The following is a 19,682-nucleotide window of genomic DNA, read 5'->3' as shown; positions in this document are numbered from 1 at the left end:
TTTTCTTCTATTTCTTTCTATTTTTGTTTCTATTCTTCCTCCTCTGGACGCTGCTGAGCCGTTTACGCATGCAGGACGGAGAGATCCGCGGTGACACCTGATCGACTGGCCGCTGCTGCTGCTGCTGCCGCTGCTGCTGAGAGAAAACCCGGTCAATGCTCGGCCTGTGCTGCTGTTGATTTGTTGGTTTGTGTGTCTGTGTGTGTGTCTGTGTGAGTGTGTGTATGAGTGTGAGTGCGTGTGTCCGTGGTGAAGCCATGGTCCACTGCGCCGGCTGCGAGAGGCCGATCCTGGACCGCTTCCTGCTCAACGTGCTGGACCGAGCCTGGCACGTCAAGTGCGTTCAGTGCTGCGAGTGCAAATGCAATTTGACTGAGAAGTGTTTCTCACGGGAGGGAAGACTGTACTGCAAAAACGATTTCTTTAGGTAAGCCCGGGAAACTCTGCAGCAAGAGGAGTGTGTGTGGAGCTGTGTGTGTGTGTGTGTGTGTGTGTGGTGTTGGATACAAAGACGTTTCAACAGGACGGCGCTTCGCTTCTTAAAAACACATGGAGACACAGGAGCTTCTACTAGATTCAACTGCAATAATAATAATAATAATATTTATAATAATACTAATACTACTAATAATCATTTAGGCTGTTCATCACTTCATTTGTGCTTCATCTTCAGTCTTATTTCTAACTTTTAAATAACTTAAACGCCTTAGAAATAACTAGAAAAACTAAACTAATGTTCATAATATCAGACAGGTTTAAAATAAAATCTCCGGAATACTAAAAATAAAAATAAAAAGCCTATAATAAGAAGAATAAGAATAATATTTCTAATAATAATAATAATAATAATAATGGGGCTGAGTTGAGCTCATGTGTAGGAGCAGCGACAGATTTAAACTCTGAATTTATTTAGATCTTTTCTTTTTTTTTCTTTTCCTTTTTTATTATTTCTTTTCATTTTATTTTATTTGATGTCCTGTAAATAAACTGGGGGGTTATAGGTGTAGGTGTAGAGGGGGGGGCGGCCGGTCCGTGCCTGTAGGCGGGCGGGCGCGAGGACTTGGAGGCGATAAGCTTTGATTAAGAGCGGGTAATTAAAAGCTTGTTAATTTGAATTCTTATGCAAAACAACAACAAAAGAGAAGCAGCGACATTAAACGCGTGTTCACTCTCTCTCTCAGCGGGGGGAGGACAGAGAGGAGGGGGGGGGGGGGGGGTGTTAGGAAATCGAGGAAATCACACTTTGGGGTGTTTTTTTTTTTTTTTTTTTTTAACAGCGTGTATAGAGGTGGAGGGTAAAGAGGGTATAGAGGTATAGAGGGGGGGTTGGGGATCAAACCCGCGGCCGCTGCTGCCGCTGCTGCTGCTGCTGGTGGTGGTGGTGGTGGTGGTGGTGGTGGTGGTGGTGGGGGGGGGGGGTGTTTGCTCAGTCCGACTGAGGAGGACGTGATAAGTGGATTTGAATAGTAAACTAGTTGAAAAGATCAAGTCCAGACAAAGCAATCACACACTGCAGTCAACAAGCACAGCACACACACATAGACACACACACACACACACACACACACACACACACACACACACCACTCAATACACATTGTTTAACGCTGCGGTCAATGGCACAACGGCTGCGGTTTATTATTCTAAAACCAACCTGCTGTGAGTGAGTGTGAGATTCTGTGTGTGTCTGTGTGTGTGTGTGTGTGTGTGTGTGTGTATATATATATGTGTGTGTTTAAAGGAAAAGAAAAGGAAAGAAAAGAGAAAACCCAGAACCGTCTATTTCCTGAGCTCCACCGTCTAAAACACGTTGAACAGGAAGAAAAACTGAAATCTGGATTAAAACGATGCGACTGAATGAAGCCAGCCTGTACAGCGGAGATTGAACCTGCTTTTAGTTTCATTTTACAAATAACATAGATTAAAACTAAATAGTAATAAAATGTATAAAGCCAGACTTCATCATATTTTCCATTACAGTCAAAATATTTATTCTGTCATCTTCTTTATTCTGTCACTAATAATATAACGACACTGAAAATGCCTTTAAAATTATAGCTGATAACAGAAACTATTACGCTGATAATTTGTTATTAATACTTGTATTATTGTCTTGTATTATTTTTATTATAATTATTATAAGGAGTACTGTTAGTACTATTATTGTTGTTAAAATACCAGAATACATCAAAATACTGAAGATGGAGGGTGGATCTTGAGTTTGGAAACGTGAAAAAAAAACGCTCCTAAATTACGTTTTTAAAAGTTTGATGATATTATCTTTGAAATATCCTTAAAATAATTGAATAAAAATAAAATAAAACATAACATAACCTTTTTGGTTTTAAATACAGAGACGCCTTCTTTTGCTCAAAATTATATTTTCATTATGTGAATATTAAACGTAACAGAAATTGTTTCCTATATATACAGTATATATATGAGTAGTAGACTTTAAACGCTCCTGTAAAGTGTTCAGTCTATATTATTATATTAATATTATCATTACAGTAATATTGTCTTATTATTATTATTATTTTTTCACTCAGTCAAGTGTATACATGTTTTAAAATGTGAAGCGACACCTCGGTCTCGAAAGCTGCTGCCTAGTAGTCTGGTGATCGGTTGAGATTTTTTTGTTTGTTTTTTATAATAAATGTATATTATTATTATTATTATTATTATTATTATTATTATTATTATTATTATTATTATTATTATTATTATTATACTACAATGGTCCTAACCCCCCCTCCTCCGTCCTCCTTCAGGCGGTTTGGCACCAAGTGTGGCGGCTGTTCGCAGGGCATCTCTCCCAACGACCTGGTCCGGCGCGCGCGCAGCAAAGTGTTCCACCTCAACTGCTTCACGTGCATGATGTGCAACAAGCAGCTGTCCACCGGAGAGGAGCTCTACATCATAGACGAGAACAAGTTCGTCTGCAAAGACGATTATATCAGCAACAGCAACGTGAAAGACGCCAACCTCCTCTCAGGTGAGTAAAGTGTGATGGATGTGGCGCGTGGAGCCCCGCGGAGGAGAGGAGGAGGAGGAGGAGAGAGGAAGCTCACTGTGTTTATCATGTTTCTGAGTCCGTTTCATCTGATGTTGGACTTTTTTTTTTTTATAAGAGAATAAACCCAGAAGGCAAAGTGCAGTAGCCTATCTGCATTTTTCTTTTTCTTTTTTGACCAATCGAAAGTGTAAAGGCATATTCTCTTCAATCTGGTAGAATTTGATATTGGTACTGCTAAAAATGTCCACAGAGTTATTGGAGCTTTTTATTTTGCTGTCCAAGGCAAAGTGCCGTATCTGCAAAGAGTAACTGTACTGTACTCCCTATACGTCATTTACTATGATTCCACTGGAGTAAAACCAACGCAAAAGTGCCGGGTTTTTTTTTCGTTTGTTATTGAGTTGTGTTATTGGGCTTTTTATTTTGCTGTGTAACCAAGCCAAAGTGCAGTAGCTATCTGCTATAAAACGGTCAAAATTGGTCAGAAAGACAAACTGCAAAATACATTTAAATCAGTCTATACCTTTATCTAATCAATTATAGACTTGTGTTTTTGTTTTTTTTCTGGGCAAATTTAATCGTATAGGCAACTGGACTTGTATTTGTGAAGACGCTTCGCCTCTTAACCAATAAGGGGCTTCATCATCAGTTCGGATACGCGCAAGTCCGGTTGAAAAGACCGATGACCTGGATGGATGAATGAGAATATCCATAGACATATTATAGACTTGGTAGTTATTCATAATTTGGATGAAAAACACAAAAAGCTGTTTTTCTCAGTTCGGCATTGGATGTTGAGGTGTTAAACACTCCGGTTTTTAAAGGGTTTTTTTTTTCTTTTCTTTTTTCTGGGCAAATTGAACCATAGGCAACTGGACTTTTCTGTATTTGTGTGGGAAGACGTTTCGCCTCTTATCTTAACCAATAAGGGGCTTCATCATCAGTCCGTATAGGCTACGCAAGTCCAGTTGAAAAGAACGATGAATGAGAATATCCATAGACATACAGTATAGACTTGGTAGTTCATCATAATTTGATGCTTAAACTTGACAATGAATGACACAAAAAGCTGTTTTTCTCAGTTCGTTGTAGTGTTTAAAGGTTTTTAAAGTGGATCTATCCGGTCCTGACTCTCCATCCCTGTCGCATAGTAGTTTCGCCTCTTATCCAATAAAATAAGAGGCTTCATCATCAGTTCGTATACGCAAGTCCAGTTGCCTACGATTCAATGAATGAGAATATCCATAGACATATATGTAAAGACTTGGTAGTTCATCATAATTTGATGCTTAAACTTGACAATGAATGACACAAAAAGCTGTTTTTCTCAGTTCGGCATTGCATGTTGAGGTGTTTAAAGGTTTTTAAAGTGGATCTATCCGGTCCTGACTCTCCATCCATCCCTGTCTCTCTGTCCCGTCGCCATAGTAACGGCGTGCAGCGACCCCAGCCTGTCGCCGGACTCTCAGGACCCGCTGCAGGACGACGTGGTGCTGAAGGACACGGAGATCGCGGCGCTGTCCGACAAGGAGACGGTGAACAACGAGAACGACGACCAGAACCTGGGCGGGAAGCGGCGCGGGCCCAGGACCACCATCAAGGCCAAGCAGCTCGAGACCCTCAAGGCGGCCTTCGCTGCCACCCCCAAGCCCACCAGACACATCAGGGAGCAGCTGGCCCAGGAGACCGGCCTCAACATGAGGGTCATCCAGGTAACCATGGAGACACACACACACAATAGGTTTAACTCACACTATGCACATTATGTAATCTAAATGTAATCTGCATTTTGTGTTTCATTGTCCGTTTTACACTGCAAAAACTCAAATATCCTACCAGGAATATTTGTCTTATTTCTAGTCAAAACGAATCTCATTCTACTTAAAATCAGACTCATCACATAAAAAGTAGCTTGTTTTTAGACACTTTTTACTTCTTTCAAGCAGATTTTCACTTGAAATAAGTAGAAAAATCTGATAGTGGAGGAAGTTTTTCTTTCTTATTACAAACACAAATAAAACTTCCTTTCACTGGCAGATTTTTCTACTTATTTCAAGTGAAAATTAGTTTCAAACAAGTGAGAATTATCTAAAAACAAGTAATTTTTTTAGGTGATGAGTCTTATTTTAAAGTGGAAAGAGATTAGTTTTGACTAGAAATGAGACATTTTGACGAGAAATAAGACAAATATTCTTGGAAAGATTTTGAGTTTTTGCAGTGTATGACGAAGCTTCTGAAAATGCAAAATGTGAAGCCCGAGTTGTTTTGGGTTGATGATGATGATGATGATGCTGATGATGATGAGGTAAAGTTGGAATGGTTCACCAGAAAATAAGTCTTTACTAGAGCTACTTTCAGAAAAAAGTGCCTGGTCAAAAAGAAAAAGTGAATTATTTGTTGGTCTTTGTTTAGTTTTGTCTGTGCTCTGATGATTTAGTTTGGTGTCTAAATATGAAATGTGTCTTGTAGCCTATAAGCCCTTATAGGCTGGGTGGCGCCTTTAATTGGTGCACGACACTTAGTTACACTAGTTTTTGCAGTCGAGAGTTTAACAAGCAACAGAAAACAAACAATCAAATCAGAAACAACAGGACATTTAAAAAGAACACATATATAGGCTACACATAAAACATAAAGAGACAGGTTGGACTTGACAGAAAGTGCTGCAGTTCATGAAAGAAATATAGAAAGAAGGCTAAAAACATGAAACTAAGTAAAAACACATCATTTAAATAGTTTTAAAAGAGAAAAATTAAAAACACCAAAGCAGAGCAAAATGTCCTACATGTAGGTTAAGAGTAAATATGTAAATAGATAAATAAAAGGAGGAGGAGGAGGAGGAGGAGGAGGAGGACTGGGGGGTCTGGATCGCACCTTTTTTTATTTTATAGGGTGTCACGCGCCCATTAAAAGGTGTGATGTCACAGCTTATATTTTATGGAGACCCCCCCCCCTCCCCAAAGCCAAAAAGCTGCCAGACACACAGAGCCACGACCGAGCATCCATCCATCCATCCATCCATCCCATCATCAGGGAGGAGGAGGAGGAGGAGGAGGAGGCTCCACCTACCCCTCTACCCCCCCCACCCTAACCCAACAACCCCCCCCCCCTCACATCGTTCACCCCTCTTTAAAGGCCTCTTCCCCTCAAACTGCGCAGTCACATTGAATTCATTAAGCCAAAGATTTTTTGGCGCGGACTGACGATGAGGAGGAGGAGGAAGTGGAAGTGGGAGGGGGGGGGGGGGGGCAGAGGGTGAGAGAGGGTGGAGAGAGAGGGGGGGGGGGGGGGGGGGGGGTTGATTTGGAAACGGGTAATTTATATGGGTTTTTTTTTTTATTCTTGGCGCCGGGTGGAGGTGGAGAGGTGGAGAGGAGAAGAGGAGAGGAGGAGAGGAGCTGCTGGCACCGTCACGTCCAGCGACCACATTCATTCATTCATTCATTTAGCCGCTGAGACGATCTGATCTGCAGCCAAGCCCCCCCTAGCCCCCCCACACCCCCCTCCCCACTCTGACACACCACCGTTTATAAATATGACTATTATTGTTTATAAAAGGAGGATTTCATACAAGAGTTTTATATTTAAGGCGATTTATTTTCAGTCATTTCTATCCATCTATAGTGACCGAACGCAACGCGCATCTGCTGTTTTTATTCTTATTCTTATTATTATTATAGTTTTTATTCTAAGAGCAGGTGATTTGTATGTTTTATTTTTCCAGAGGGGGGGTGACAGGGACAGGGACAGTGACGGGGTCAGATCAGATCAGATGAGATCAGAGGTTTTAGCATGAACAGATTCATAGCGATACAGTGAGAGTGTGTGATATGTATGAGCGCTAAGAGCAGAGGAGGAAAAGCGTTTAATTAACGGAAGCCGAGCCGGCCTATAGATTAGGAAATGATAACCTCTCCGCGCCCGGTAATATATCGGTAACAACCCTCCTATTAAGTATTAATTGGAGATTTGAAGCCGGGGGGGCTTCAGCCGCCTCCAGCCGGAGTAAATGGAGGGTTAAAAGACCATTAGGGAGGTGAGATGATGGGATGGCGGCTCCTACAGACATAATTGGGCCGCAGTTCGTTTCTGCTTCTGCCGCCGCGCGGTTATTTATTTATTTATTTATTTACTCGGAGCAAAAGGAGCAGTAGTAATGTGGTGCAGGTGCCAAGGTAAATATGACACCTAATTACACTGTCTGGGGGGGGGGGGGGGGGTAGTGGGGTTACACGGTGAGAGGGGGATTTGCATATTCACACAAAAAAAGAAGGCGCCAATTTTTTTGTTTGTTTGTTTTTTAATATTTATTTATTTATTCACCCCCCTCCTCCTCTCCCCCTCCCCTCCTCCTCTCACTCCATCATCGACTCTTCCTCTCAAAGAATATTGACGTGCAATCAAAATGGCGTCAGCAGCAGCAGCGCATTGCACCTCTGCTGCCACGAAGTGACCCACATATTATATCACATATAAATATATATAAATATACAGATATATACATAGGATATATATTAATATGTGTGTGTGTGTGTGTGTGTGTGTGTGTGTGTGTGTGTGTCCGTGCAGGTGTGGTTCCAGAACCGCCGGTCCAAAGAGCGGCGCATGAAGCAGCTGAGCGCGCTGGGCGCGCGGAGACACGCCTTCTTCCGCAGCCCGCGGCGGATGAGGACGCTGGTGGACCGGCTCGAGCCCGGGGAGCTCATCCCCAACGGGCCCTTCTCCTACTACGGAGGTAAGAGAAAGAAGCACTACACACCCACTCTATTTTATGCTTCATTTGATTTTTCCTCATATGAAAATATGTAGAATCCTCTTTTTTATATATATATAATTTAAAATTCATATTTGCACACTGCAAAAACCTAAACCCTTACCAAGAACATTTGTCTTATTTCTAGTCGAAACAATCTCATTCTACTTAAAATAAGACTCATCACATTAAAAAGCAGCTTGTTTTTAGACACTTTTTACTTCTTTCAAGCAGATTTTCACTTGAAATAAGTAGAAAAATCTGATAGTGGAGCAAGTTTTTCTTTCTTATTACAAACACAAAAAACTTGCTTTCACTGGCAGATTTTTCTACTTATTTCAAGTGAAAATTAGTTTGAAACAAGTGAAAATGATCTAAAAACAAGTAAATTTTTAGGTGATGAGTCTTATTTCAAGTGAAAAGAGATTAGTATTGAGTAGAAATGAGACATTTTGACAAGAAATAAGACAAATATTCTTCGTAAGATTTTCGGTTTTTGCAGTGCATGTTTCCTTAATTTCCTATTAGAGGAGGATGGGGATAGTTGGGTTGTTATCTGTGTATTGTATGTGTGTTTGTGTTTGAATGTGTGATGTGAGTAAGAGAGAGTGTGTGTGCTGTTAATCCCTATTGTGCACTTCATGATTTGGCGCTCCTGTTTCCCTGCTTTTATTAGTGCATTCTGTCCATTTTTAAAATATTATGGTCATTATGTCACTTATGTCCTACACATACAAGATTAATGTTTTTTTGTGCATTGTCCCTGTTTTAAATAAATAAATTCATTCATTCCTAGATAGATAGATAGATAGATAGATAGATAGATAGATAGATAGATAGATAGACGGCCTTTATTGAACATAAACCCAACTAAATTTACCCCACATGCAGTGATACAACATATAAAAACAACATGTTATAAGAAAATAGTCATAAAATATAAAAAAATAAACAGCACGTTTAAGGGATTTAAGGATTGTTATTAAAGCCAGTTATTTATTTGACATTTTCACTATTTTCATATTTTTATACTGTAATTAAGAAAGCTATATATACATATATATATTTGTTCTTATCTAATTGTAGTATTAAATATGAAATAAGAGTATTTTATTTAGGTTTTATTTCAGGGAATTAAACCAACACACACAGTGGCTGTGGCTGTGGTGTGGCGTTGTGTGGTGTTGTGTTGTGTTGTGTGGTGTGGTGTGGTGTGGTGTGGTGTTGGGGGGGTCGGCTCCTCTGCAGCCTTTGGTGGAAGTTTTTTTAAAGTGAAATGAGTTCACATGTGACTGATCTGATATCACAACCGGCTTTGAAATATCTGATCATTTCCAGAGGATTTCATCTGCGCTGCATACGGCCTTTTGTCTTTTCTGCTGAAGCGAAAAGAAAAAGTCTAATAATATTCTGCTGAAGTTAAAAAAGAGAAAGAAAGAGAAAGAGAAAGAGAGAGAGAGAGAATGGGTCTCTGTAGGTAGAATCGCTGATGATGAAATGGCCCCCACTTTAATTAATTTTGTGGCCACGTTGTTCTCCCCACCCAATTGCAGTTTTGATTTAAGTGTAACGCGCTGTGTGACTAATGTAGCACGGCGAGGGTCTCTGTATATTCAATGAACTCAACTCAACGTCTGTGTGTGGAATTATTTCTGCTCAGCCATTGTTCTCCGTTGCCCCCCCCCCAAGTACATATCCAGAGGATTTGTACTTTACTTGAGTATTAGATTTCTTTGGTACTTATTACTCTTACTTGAATACATTTCCAAGACAAATATTTTTTATAATTTTACTGGAGTTAATTAGTAGGAAGGCTGAAAAGTACTGGTTACTTTCAGGTCTTTTTCTAAAATCCTATTGGACACAAGCTGTGTTTGTCTGTGAAGGAAACCCTAACCCCTAAAAGCAGCACATCAGTGCAGCTGCTTTCAAAGAGTTCATTCTCACTAACAAGAGTTAAAAGCTCCTTACATTCATTTACAAACAATTAGAGTCATTCATTGATGTGGAAAATAAGACATTTACTCTGACTTTTACTTAAAGTACATTTAAAAGCATGTACATTTGGATACTTATACCTTTTTACCCAACTCGTACTCGAGTACACTGCAAAAACTCTAAATCTTTCCAAGAATATTTGTCTTATTTCTTGTCAAAATGTCTCATTTCTTGTAAAAACGAATCTCTTTCCACTTTAAATAAGACTCATCACCTAAAAAATGAACTTGTTTTTAGATCATTTTCACTTGTTTCAAACTAATTTTCACTTGAAATAAGTAGAAAAATCTGCCAGTGAAAGCAGGTTTTCTGTGCTTGTAATAAGAAAGAAAAAGTTGCTCCACCATCAGATTTTTCTACTTATTTCAAGTGAAAATCAGCTTGAAAGAAGTAAAAAGTGTCTAAAAACATACATAACTATGAATGTATATGTATAAATACACTTATTTTAGGTAGAATGGGACTGTTTGTTTTGACTAGAAATGAGACAAATATTCTTGGTAAGATGTAGAGTTTTTTGCAAGTAAAAGTAGCTCAGTCGACATGTTATAACATGTCGACTGAGCTACTTTTACTTGTAACGGAGTAAATTGTCCAGTAGTATTTGTACTCTGCCCCCCCCCCCCTCACTCATCCTCTCCTCTCTCTCCTTGTTGGATCTACACCAGATTACCAGAGCGAGTACTACGGGCCGGGAGGGAACTACGACTTCTTCCCCCAGGGCCCCCCCTCGTCGCAGGCCCAGACCCCGGTCGACCTTCCCTTCGTGCCGTCCTCGGGCCCCACGGGAACGCCGCTGGGGGGTCTGGACCACCCGCTGCCGGGACACCACCCCTCCAGCGACGTGCAGCGCTTCTCCGACATCATGTCCCACCACCCGGGAGACTCCCCCAGCCCCGAGCCCGCCGGCATGCCGGGGCCGCTGCACGCCATCTCCTCCGAGGTGGTGTTCGGCCCCAGCCCCCCCTTCACCTCGCTGTCGCTCAACGGCAGCGGATACAACAACCACCTGTCCCACCCCCCCTCGGAAATGAACGAGGGCACCGTGTGGTAGCTCCGAGACCGAGGAGCAGCAGCAGACTCTATTACTGGAGACGGAGGGACGGGGGGGGCGGGGGGGGGGGGATCCAGATCCAGAGCAGGGACATCATGGATATCAACAGGGTTCACTGCAAAAACGCAAAATCTTTCCAAGAATATTTGTCCTTTTTCTTGTCAAAATGTCTCATTTCTAGTCAAAACTAAACTCTTTTCACTTAAAATGAGAATCATCACCTAAAAATGAACTTGTTTTTAGATCATTTTCACTTGTTTCAAACTAATTTTCACTTGAAATAAGTAGAAAAATCTGCCAGTGAAAGCAAGTTCTTTGTGCTTGTAATGAGAAAGAAAAACTTATAGCTCCACTATCAGATTTTTCGACTTATTTCAATTGAAAAACTGCTTGAAAAATGTAAAAAAAAAAAGTGTCTAAAAACAAGCTGCTTTTTTCCCCCATTCTCACATGGTTGCACATATTTACATAATGTACTTATTATTCTCTGTTTCAAAATATTAAGAATGATGAGGAAGAAAAACTTGCTCCTCTATCAGATTTTTCAGTTTATTTCAATTGAAAAACTGCTTGAAAAACGTAAAAAAGTGTCTAAAAACAAGCTGCTTTTAATGTGATGAGTCTTATTTGAAGTAGAATGAGATTTGTTTTGACTAGAAATGACATTTTTAGTAGAAATAAGACAAATATTCTTAGTAAGATAATTGAGTTTTTGCAGTGTTTAGGCGGGGTGGGGGCGGGGGGCAACACGACACCGTTGAATCATCACGATTTTTCAATTTCTTTTTGTCTTTTTTTGGTGTTTTCATATTTATTTATTTATTTTTTGTTGTTGGATCTGTGTGTGTGTGTGTGTGTGTGTTGGCAGTGGGGGGGGGGCGGCGTATCTGGCATAAAGATTATGCTCACAAACATTGTCTTCAGTATTGTTGTTGTTGTTGTTGTTGGGGTGTTGGCCGACCCCCCCTCGCCCCCCCAACCTGCATCCAAACCGTGGTGGTGGTGGTGGAACTTGGACAAAAACACAAAACACTTGGGAAAAAAAACACACAAAACGACAAAAAAACAAACAAAAAAGACAAAAACTGAGCAAGACTGCTGAACTGCCCCCCCCCCCCACAAACCCTCTTTTCTGCCCCCCCCCCGCCCCCCCTGAGTCCAGCATAGCGACCAAACCCCCCCCTCCCCACCTTGCAGCGTTTCTAAAGCTGAAATCTGCTGTTGTGACGTCGTCGTCGGGGAAACGTGGAGCATCGATAGCTGCTGTCAAAGACTTCACTAGCTTTACACAGAGAGAATGAAAAGGGGGGGGGGGGGGCTGAGGTGGTGTGGGGGGGGGGCGACCTGACGCTGCAGCATTCAGACGATGATCCAGACACTAGACACGGCCCTGGTGTTGATTCAGAAGCTCCTCAGACCTCTTTGCCTCTCAAGGCTCTGCCATATTGACACTTAACCTTTTTCTCTGACACGGCGTCGTTGTTTCCCAAGGCCGAGGACCTGATGCTGGTTTACTTTCCTTTTTTTTTTTCTTATTTGTTTTGGCCACCGTCTGGACAATTTGTTATTTTATTTTATTTTTTTGTTATTATTATTATTATTATTATTATTATGAATTTCATAATTTCCACCAAATCTGAAGAAGAAGGTCAGTCGGTTCGGTCGGTCGCCTTCAAAAGGCAAAAACTAAGACTAAGAAGAAAAAGAAAAAGAAAAGAGAAAAAAAACCCTCTATGGATTGCAAACCCTTTATTTAAAAATGGAAGCGAACTTGAAATGTTGAAATGAAGTCTACCTTCTAAAAATCTTCTTCTACCGGGGTTCTAAATATGGGACTTAGAACAGTCAACTGTTTACGTAACCTATTTAATTCAGGAGTCCAGAAGTCTCGAAAAACCTTGTTTTAGAACCTCTTGATCCATATAAAAATGTTCCAAGCAACCAACCAAACTTTTGTATTGATTGATTTCATTTATATTGTATGGAGATATAAAAAAGAAAAAAGAAAAACAAACAAAAAACAAAAAAAACACACACATTTGCTGGGGTTGTGGTTCACTGTGCTAGTTTGTACAAGATGTTGTTTACAAAAAAAAGGTTGAAAAAAAGAATAAAAACACGAGTAAATAAAAGTAGACATTTGCCAAATTATAAAAAAAAATAAAAAATAGCACAAATACTGTTAAAGTGCTTTGCACCATTATCTGCAGAATGTGTTGAAGTGTTAAAAAGGAGTAATTGACTTCTTAATTTTTTTAGTCTGCTAATACATTCATAAAATTGTTAATATAAACATACTTAGACAGGTTTTATTTTTGTGTCTTCAAAAAGGAGAAAAATCCAAGCTATTAAAAATTGATGGTCAAATATGCAGCTAGTAGCTGCTGCTACATCTCTTTGAATATCGAGCCCTCATGATATGTCTTTTAATGTTCCAATAAACCGAAGCTTATGTGACCTCCAGTGCATATTAGACCATTCACTGTATAAATACAACATGTTGACAAAAATGTGTTTCTAATAAAACTAGAAAATATGCTGATGAATTCTTTTTAGCAGATTGTCTTTATGACACGTACAGTGTGTTATGTATCAGGCGGCGGCGGCGTGGCCGTACATCATTGGGGGGGTGGGGGGGCTCTTTCACTTATCAGGCCGGTGTCGCTCATCCCATAATGAACGCTTTTTGTTGTCCACATGTCTTGGGTTTTTTCCGGTGTGTGTGTGTGTGTGTGTGTGTGAAATAATGGGCCTGTACAGACGTGGTGACAGGAAAACATTTGTTAATTCTGATTAATGGGATTTAAAAAGGAAAAAAGGAAAAGTGTTGAAAGTGAAACAGTCGGTGTGAGAATGTAAAAGCTGTGAATCAGAGCGGTGGAGGTTTGTGACGCTGATCTCACGTCTGCTTTCTGGTTTTTTTGTTTTTTTTTGTGGTTTTTGTTCCTGCTGTTTTTGCTTTTTTTTGGCTCCTGACACCTGAACGCCTCACAGGAACACGTTGATGTTGATGTGACTTTTCTCTCTCTCTGTTGTGGTGGCGACTTCACAACTTGTGCTGCTGCCACGTCGTCGTCTTCGTCGTCGTCTTCTCCTCCGGCCGCAGCTCGACGGCTCATCAGCAGCAGTCAGCCGAGCAGCTGTGAAGGACAATGATGAAATCGCCGTGACGACGGCTATCCTGCTTGTTATGCTTTTATTATTAGCCGCTCCTACATTATTATTCCCCGCAGCTTACTGTCCTCGCAGTGCGGCCGGAGGAGGAGGAGGAGGAGGAGGAGGAAGAGGAAGAGGACACAGCCTTAATAATAATCGAGCGGGGCCAAACAGCGAGGCGGAAGGATGGAGGAATTATTCACACTGCAAAAACTCAAAATCTTTCCAAGAATATTTGTCTTATTTCTTGTCAAAATGTCTCATTTCTGGTCAAAACTAATCTCTTTCCACTTAAAATAAGACTCATAACCTAAAAATGAACTTGTTTTTAGATCATTTTCAATCGTTTTTAACTAATTTTCACTTGAAATAAGTAGAAAAATCTGCCAGTGAAAGCAAGTTTTTTCGTGCTTGTGATAAGAAAGAAAAACTTGCTCCACTATCAGATTTTTCTACTTATTTCAAGTGAAAATCTGCTTGAAAGAAGTAAAAAGTGTCTAAAAAACAAGCTACTTTTTATGTGATGAGTCTTATTTTAAGTAGAATGAGATTTGTTTTGACTAGAAATTAGACAAATATTCTTGGTTAGATATTTGAGTTTTTGCAGTGCATACTTGTAGGGAAATGAGCGGGGGGGGGGCGGAGGAAGCGTTATCTCTCTAACCCTCTGCGTGCAGTCAGGACCGTACAGCATCCAGCCCCCCCCTGCCACCCCCCCTCTGCCTCCAGACTGTAATCCACCATGAATTAATCATGGTGTTGAGTGTTAACCAAGCCGGGGGAGGTGGGGGTGGAGGGTGGAGGGTCTGTGTTGAGCCCCGAGGCTTAGCCCCCCCCCCATGGTAACACCGTGCAACCGGCAAACTGACTGACCGATCCCTCTCCGGGGGCCGCGGGCAGCTCAGCTCTTTAAATTCAAATCTGCTATTGATCTGGTTGCTCATCAGCTGTTGTTGGGTGCAGGCTGACCTTGTAGTCACCACGACGACGACGACGACGACGCTGGGAGAAGTAAAAACCAGCCTTAAGTTGGAGCGTTTAACGGCTTTTTAAAATGACGCATTTTAAATCTCTGAGTCAGGATGTCTGAATGGTCGTAGTTCGTAGGGGGGGCAGTAGTCACGACGACGCAGGAGAAGTAAAACAAGCCTTAAAGGAACATTGTGTAGGAATTCCTCCATCTAGCGTTGTGGTTGTATATCTGAAGCAACTCAGTCGTATTTTTCATGCTGCATTCACGTGAAATTGGGCAGACGGCAGACGGACGACAGCCGCTGCAGGTAACAGCATAAACAAGCCTCTATGTAAACAATACATGTGACAATGTGTTGTCATGGCGATGTGGTGTTGTTTTACCCACGTCTTTCTCTGGACTTCTGTGACTAAAATGACATCTGGTTTGTTAGCGACGGCCGTCTGCCCGACTGCAGGTGAATGCAGCATCAGTGTAACGCTCCATTCCTCCTCACTGCGTTACCGCGGTGACTGTTCACAGACGCCACCTGCACCTGAGCAACACCACATGGCAGCAGCACCGAGCTTACCCGCTCCATGGAGATATGAATGATATGAACGGCTCATTCAGAGCTGAAAGGAACACTTCACTTTGTTGATGGGGGGGGGGATTACTGAGTAATGAAAAACAGACTGAAGAACAAATAATCGATTTTTGTGAATAGATAACAGGAGAAGTTACACAATGTCCCTTTAAGAGCGTTTAACTGCGTTTTTAAATGATGTGTTTTAAATCTCTGAGTCAGGATGTCTGAATGGTCGTCCCCCCCCCCCCCCCCCACTGGGGAGGGAGGGGGCCGTAGGGGATGTGCATGTGTCTGATGAGAGGAACAAAATGGTTTACTTTAGGGTGCGACATGGGGCCAAAATATTGAGCCAATAGGAAGCTCGGGCCCAGCGGGCGAACACGGAGATACTGGCGTTCAGTTCAGACGGAGAGTAGAGGAGGGGGTGGGGGGGTCGGGGTGGTGGTGGTGAGGGGGGGATTCTCCATACGAGCTGCATTTGGCTGCTGGTCGTCGATGCAGAGTGGCTCAGCTGGAAGTCAACCCTCCTCTCTGAGCAAACGTCGCACAAGCAGCACACAAACACAAAACACATGGCACCGGGCCTCCGCCGTCCTCCTCCTCCTCCAACAAACCACACATGGTGAGGAGGGAGGAAAGGAAGGAAGGAAGGAAGGAAGGAAGGAAGGAAGGAAGGAAGGAAGGAAGGAAGCTGCTCGTCTTGGCTGCAGAATGAGGAAAAAGTGCTCTTAATCACGGGAGCGGTGCTGGATGCTCGGCCTGAGAGGGACACGACCTGATGAGAGGCTCATGAGCTGCTTCATCTGCTTTTATTTCTTTTTATTTTGTATTTTATGTTCAAACCAGGAGGAAACACGAGCCGAAGAGACAAAGAGAAGAGGAAGTCGACACCCTGACGCAGCAAAATGAAACAAATGCACTAACTAACATGTGACGCGTGTGTCGTTTCATGTACTACAGTGTTTTATTCCAGAAAAGCTCAGGAGGTCACGAGTCAACAGAGACGGTTTCTTTTCTTTTTTTTTCTCCGCCTCATATTTAAATTTGTGGTATTTAATGATTCAGCTCAGACTTCCCTCACTCAGTTGGGAATAAACCGGTGCAGCTTAGAACAACTGGTTTGACCTCAGAGCCGGAGAGTCGTCGTCGTCGTCGTCCAGCAGCATGTCACGTCAATCACGACCTCACACCCATATTCCTCCTCAGTGCCAGAGGTCAGTGGTGAAAAAGCCTGTGCAGGATGTGTGCAGCTGCAGCATCGCGGTGAAACAGTTGAGACTTTAATGGAAAGACGTGGACGGAGTAATGACATGAACAACCACACCCACGGTATGATGGAGACAAAGTGACAAGACGACGACTCTAGGGCTCAGATCGAGGCCGTTAGAGTCCTAGTGCTGGTTAAATCACTGACTAGTAACTAGTTCCAGGGAGAATGGAGCGTCTCTTGGCTGAAAACCAACCTGGTAAGATCAGAGGCTCCGACCCGGTGTCCCAGCTCTCGTCTCCATGGCGACACCGCCACACAAATACTGTATTTGTTCTGAGACTGAAGAACATTACTTTTTTAGTCAATGTATATGTTTGAAATAGGGCCAAATGACGTGAATTTGTGGAAATATTGTTGATAAAATTCTGGAAAAAATACTTTTTTAGAAAAAAGTGGTAAAAATTCTCAAAAAATAAAAGTTTTTAAAACAATTCTAGAAAAAAGTGATAAGAATTCTTTTAAAAAAAAGAAAAAAAAAAGTAAAATATATTCCCAAAAGTTTTTAAAAGAATTCTAGAAGAAACTGGTAAAATTTCTCAAAAAAAGTTTAAAGAAAAATCTAGAAAAAGTCGTTACATTTTAAGTCAAATATTTTCTAGAAAAAAGTGTTAAAATTTCTCAAAAACAATTCTAAAGAAACTGGTAAAATTTCTCAAAAAAAAAGTTTAAAGAAAAATCTAGAAATAGTGGTCACAAAAAAGAAAAGAAAAGAAAAAAACTAATAAAAAAAAGTGGTAAAATTTCAAGAAAAAGTTGGGGACCCCCTTGAACCGTCTCAAGGACCCCTGGGGGTCCCCGGACCTCACTTTGAGAACCATTGAAACCAATGCCTTGTAACTAGTTCCAGGGAGAATGGAGCGTCTCTTGGCTGAAAACCAACCTCGTAAGATCAGAGCCTCCGACCCGGTGTCCCAGCTCTCGTCTCCATGGCGACACCGCCACACAAACGTAACGCGCTAACCCGTAACCCGTAATCTCTTGTTGATGACAGATAAGACTACACAGATATCACCATGGTAACATGGTAGATGATAAATAACCTTATCCACCGCTCCATGGATTGATTTCTCACCGGCTTCTTCGTTGTTGGAAACAAATGCAAACATGGCCAGGAAGAGGGTTAGCGACACAGCGGAAAAGCGACCGGAATTACATAGTTTCTCTTTAAACTACAACACATCACTTCTGCAGAACTGGATCGAGTGGGTTTTGATTCATTTAGGTCTTTTTTCTATTTACATAGACAACAATGTCAACATTTCTAACCGTGCTGCATTACGGCCTCTTAAAAACTCATTGTTTTTTTTTTAAATGTCAAGTAATTTTGCCGGATGTCGGAGCTAAAAATCACAATGTTACTAAGTCCTTCTGTTAAAGGGATAGTTCACCCAAAATTCAAATTTCACTCATTATCTACTCACCCTCATGGGAGAAGTTTCAGAGTTGGATACCAACTGTCTTCGTAACAAAAAGACACACCAAAAAACATCCAAATACCTCCATGCTGCTCGTATGTAATGTCCGTCTTGTATTGAAGCCCCGAAATGCGAAATTGTCCCGAAAAAAATTAAATAAGTCTATATTTCAAGCTCGTTTGTAGCGGAAGCTCCTCTTCCTGGTTCGGACGAACAAATTTTGCATTTCGGGGCTTCAATACAAGACGGTCATTACATACGAGCAGCATGGAGGTATTTGGATGTTTTTTGGTGTGTCTTTTTGTTACGAAGAGAGTTGGTATCCATTTGCAACCGTCATATGGACATGCACTGCTACGCCGAGACCCCCTGTAACTCAGAGAAGCCACGGAGGACTCTGAAACTTCTCCCAGCCCTTAGTCCACATGAGGGTGAGTAAATAATGAGTGAAATTTGAATTTTGGGTGAACTATCCCTTTAATGTAATGGGCCTGCTAACGCTAACCGTATTAAATAAGAACCATACCTCATCAGAAGTGCAATCTAGCGCCGTGCTAAACAAACTGTAGCTGGAACAAGGACGCCGGTGCAGATAGCTCATTTAGCTAGGAGCTAACGTAAAAGATGAAAATAATACAAAATAAGTCAGGGTGATGTAGCCGAGGTCTTTCTTCATCACAATTTTTCCAGGTAAATAACTTGGACTCATTCAGTTTTAACTCATAGTAATGAATAAATCATGGTGTATATATATACTGGGCTTATTTCTACCTTTAGTAGTTTGCCCCCTGAGAAAATGTGCACAAATCTACCTCTAATTTGTTATTCATAATCAGTATAAACCTGAATGTTTTACTTATAATTGGTATGTAACCCGCCAAAGTACAATTTACATAAAGAAATTGCTCACGTAACAAACAATGCATTCACCCAGGGAGGAAAAGTATAGTCGTTTAGCAAAGTGGAAAGTACTAATTTCCCCCTGGAGGATGTCCTGATGGTATGTGAGGTCTGTAGGTTGGCCTGATTAGCACAGAGCACGGAGTGTGTCTACACCATCTGACCCACTGAGTGATATTCATTTGTCATTCACATATTGGAGACCAACTGCTGTGCTTTTTGCTCAGGGCAAGGGTTTTCTCAATGAGTTTGTTTGTGTATGATTGCACTGGCAATTTCCCATCGTGATATTACATGGAAAACACACTTCAGCCGCAAAATCTGTTTATAATTTACACAAGCTGGTTGTTGAGTTGCTCTATATTCTTTTTATAAACGCATTTTGTGTCTGAAACGGCGCTTTAATGAGCACCTTTTTCCATAGTTGTTGTTGTTGTGTATAGTACAGTAGTCACGCTGTTTGACACAGTGGGAAACGTTAGCTGAGCTTCTTCTGCAGAAAACAATTTGTCACTTGTTGTCAAAAGAAACGTGTAAAAATCTAAATTTAAACACTCCAACTGAAGGTGACTGGCCATC

The 19,682-nt window shown here is 41.4% G+C and overlaps 1 protein-coding gene across 1 annotated transcript; it reads left to right on the top strand.

Moving 5' to 3' along the window:
- Positions 1-233: 233 nt before the first annotated feature.
- Positions 234-10,837, top strand: LOC146975249 (LIM/homeobox protein Lhx1). The gene is made up of 5 exons (XM_085794380.1): positions 234-427; positions 2,772-2,995; positions 4,445-4,728; positions 7,586-7,751; positions 10,436-10,837. The coding sequence occupies exons 1-5, from the start codon at positions 258-260 to the stop codon at positions 10,819-10,821; spliced, it is 1,230 nt and encodes a 409-aa protein (XP_085650506.1). The 5' UTR covers positions 234-257; the 3' UTR covers positions 10,822-10,837.
- The last annotated feature ends 8,845 nt before the right edge of the window (positions 10,838-19,682 follow it).

This window comes from Trachurus japonicus, chromosome 13 (genome assembly GCF_045865225.1).
Source record: "Trachurus japonicus isolate A0001 chromosome 13, Traja_1.0".
Taxonomy (NCBI): domain Eukaryota; kingdom Metazoa; phylum Chordata; class Actinopteri; order Carangiformes; family Carangidae; genus Trachurus; species Trachurus japonicus.
This window is presented reverse-complemented; position numbering and strand designations above follow the sequence as displayed.

Bases quoted from the DNA above. Each gene is read 5' to 3' on its own strand.
- LOC146975249 (XM_085794380.1), top strand. From the start codon at position 258: ATGGTCCACTGCGCCGGCTGCGAGAGGCCGATCCTGGACCGCTTCCTG. The intron at 428-2,771 runs GTAAGCCCGGGA...GTCCTCCTTCAG, and splicing joins TGCAAAAACGATTTCTTTAG to GCGGTTTGGCACCAAGTGTG. The intron at 7,752-10,435 runs GTAAGAGAAAGA...GATCTACACCAG, and splicing joins GCCCTTCTCCTACTACGGAG to ATTACCAGAGCGAGTACTAC.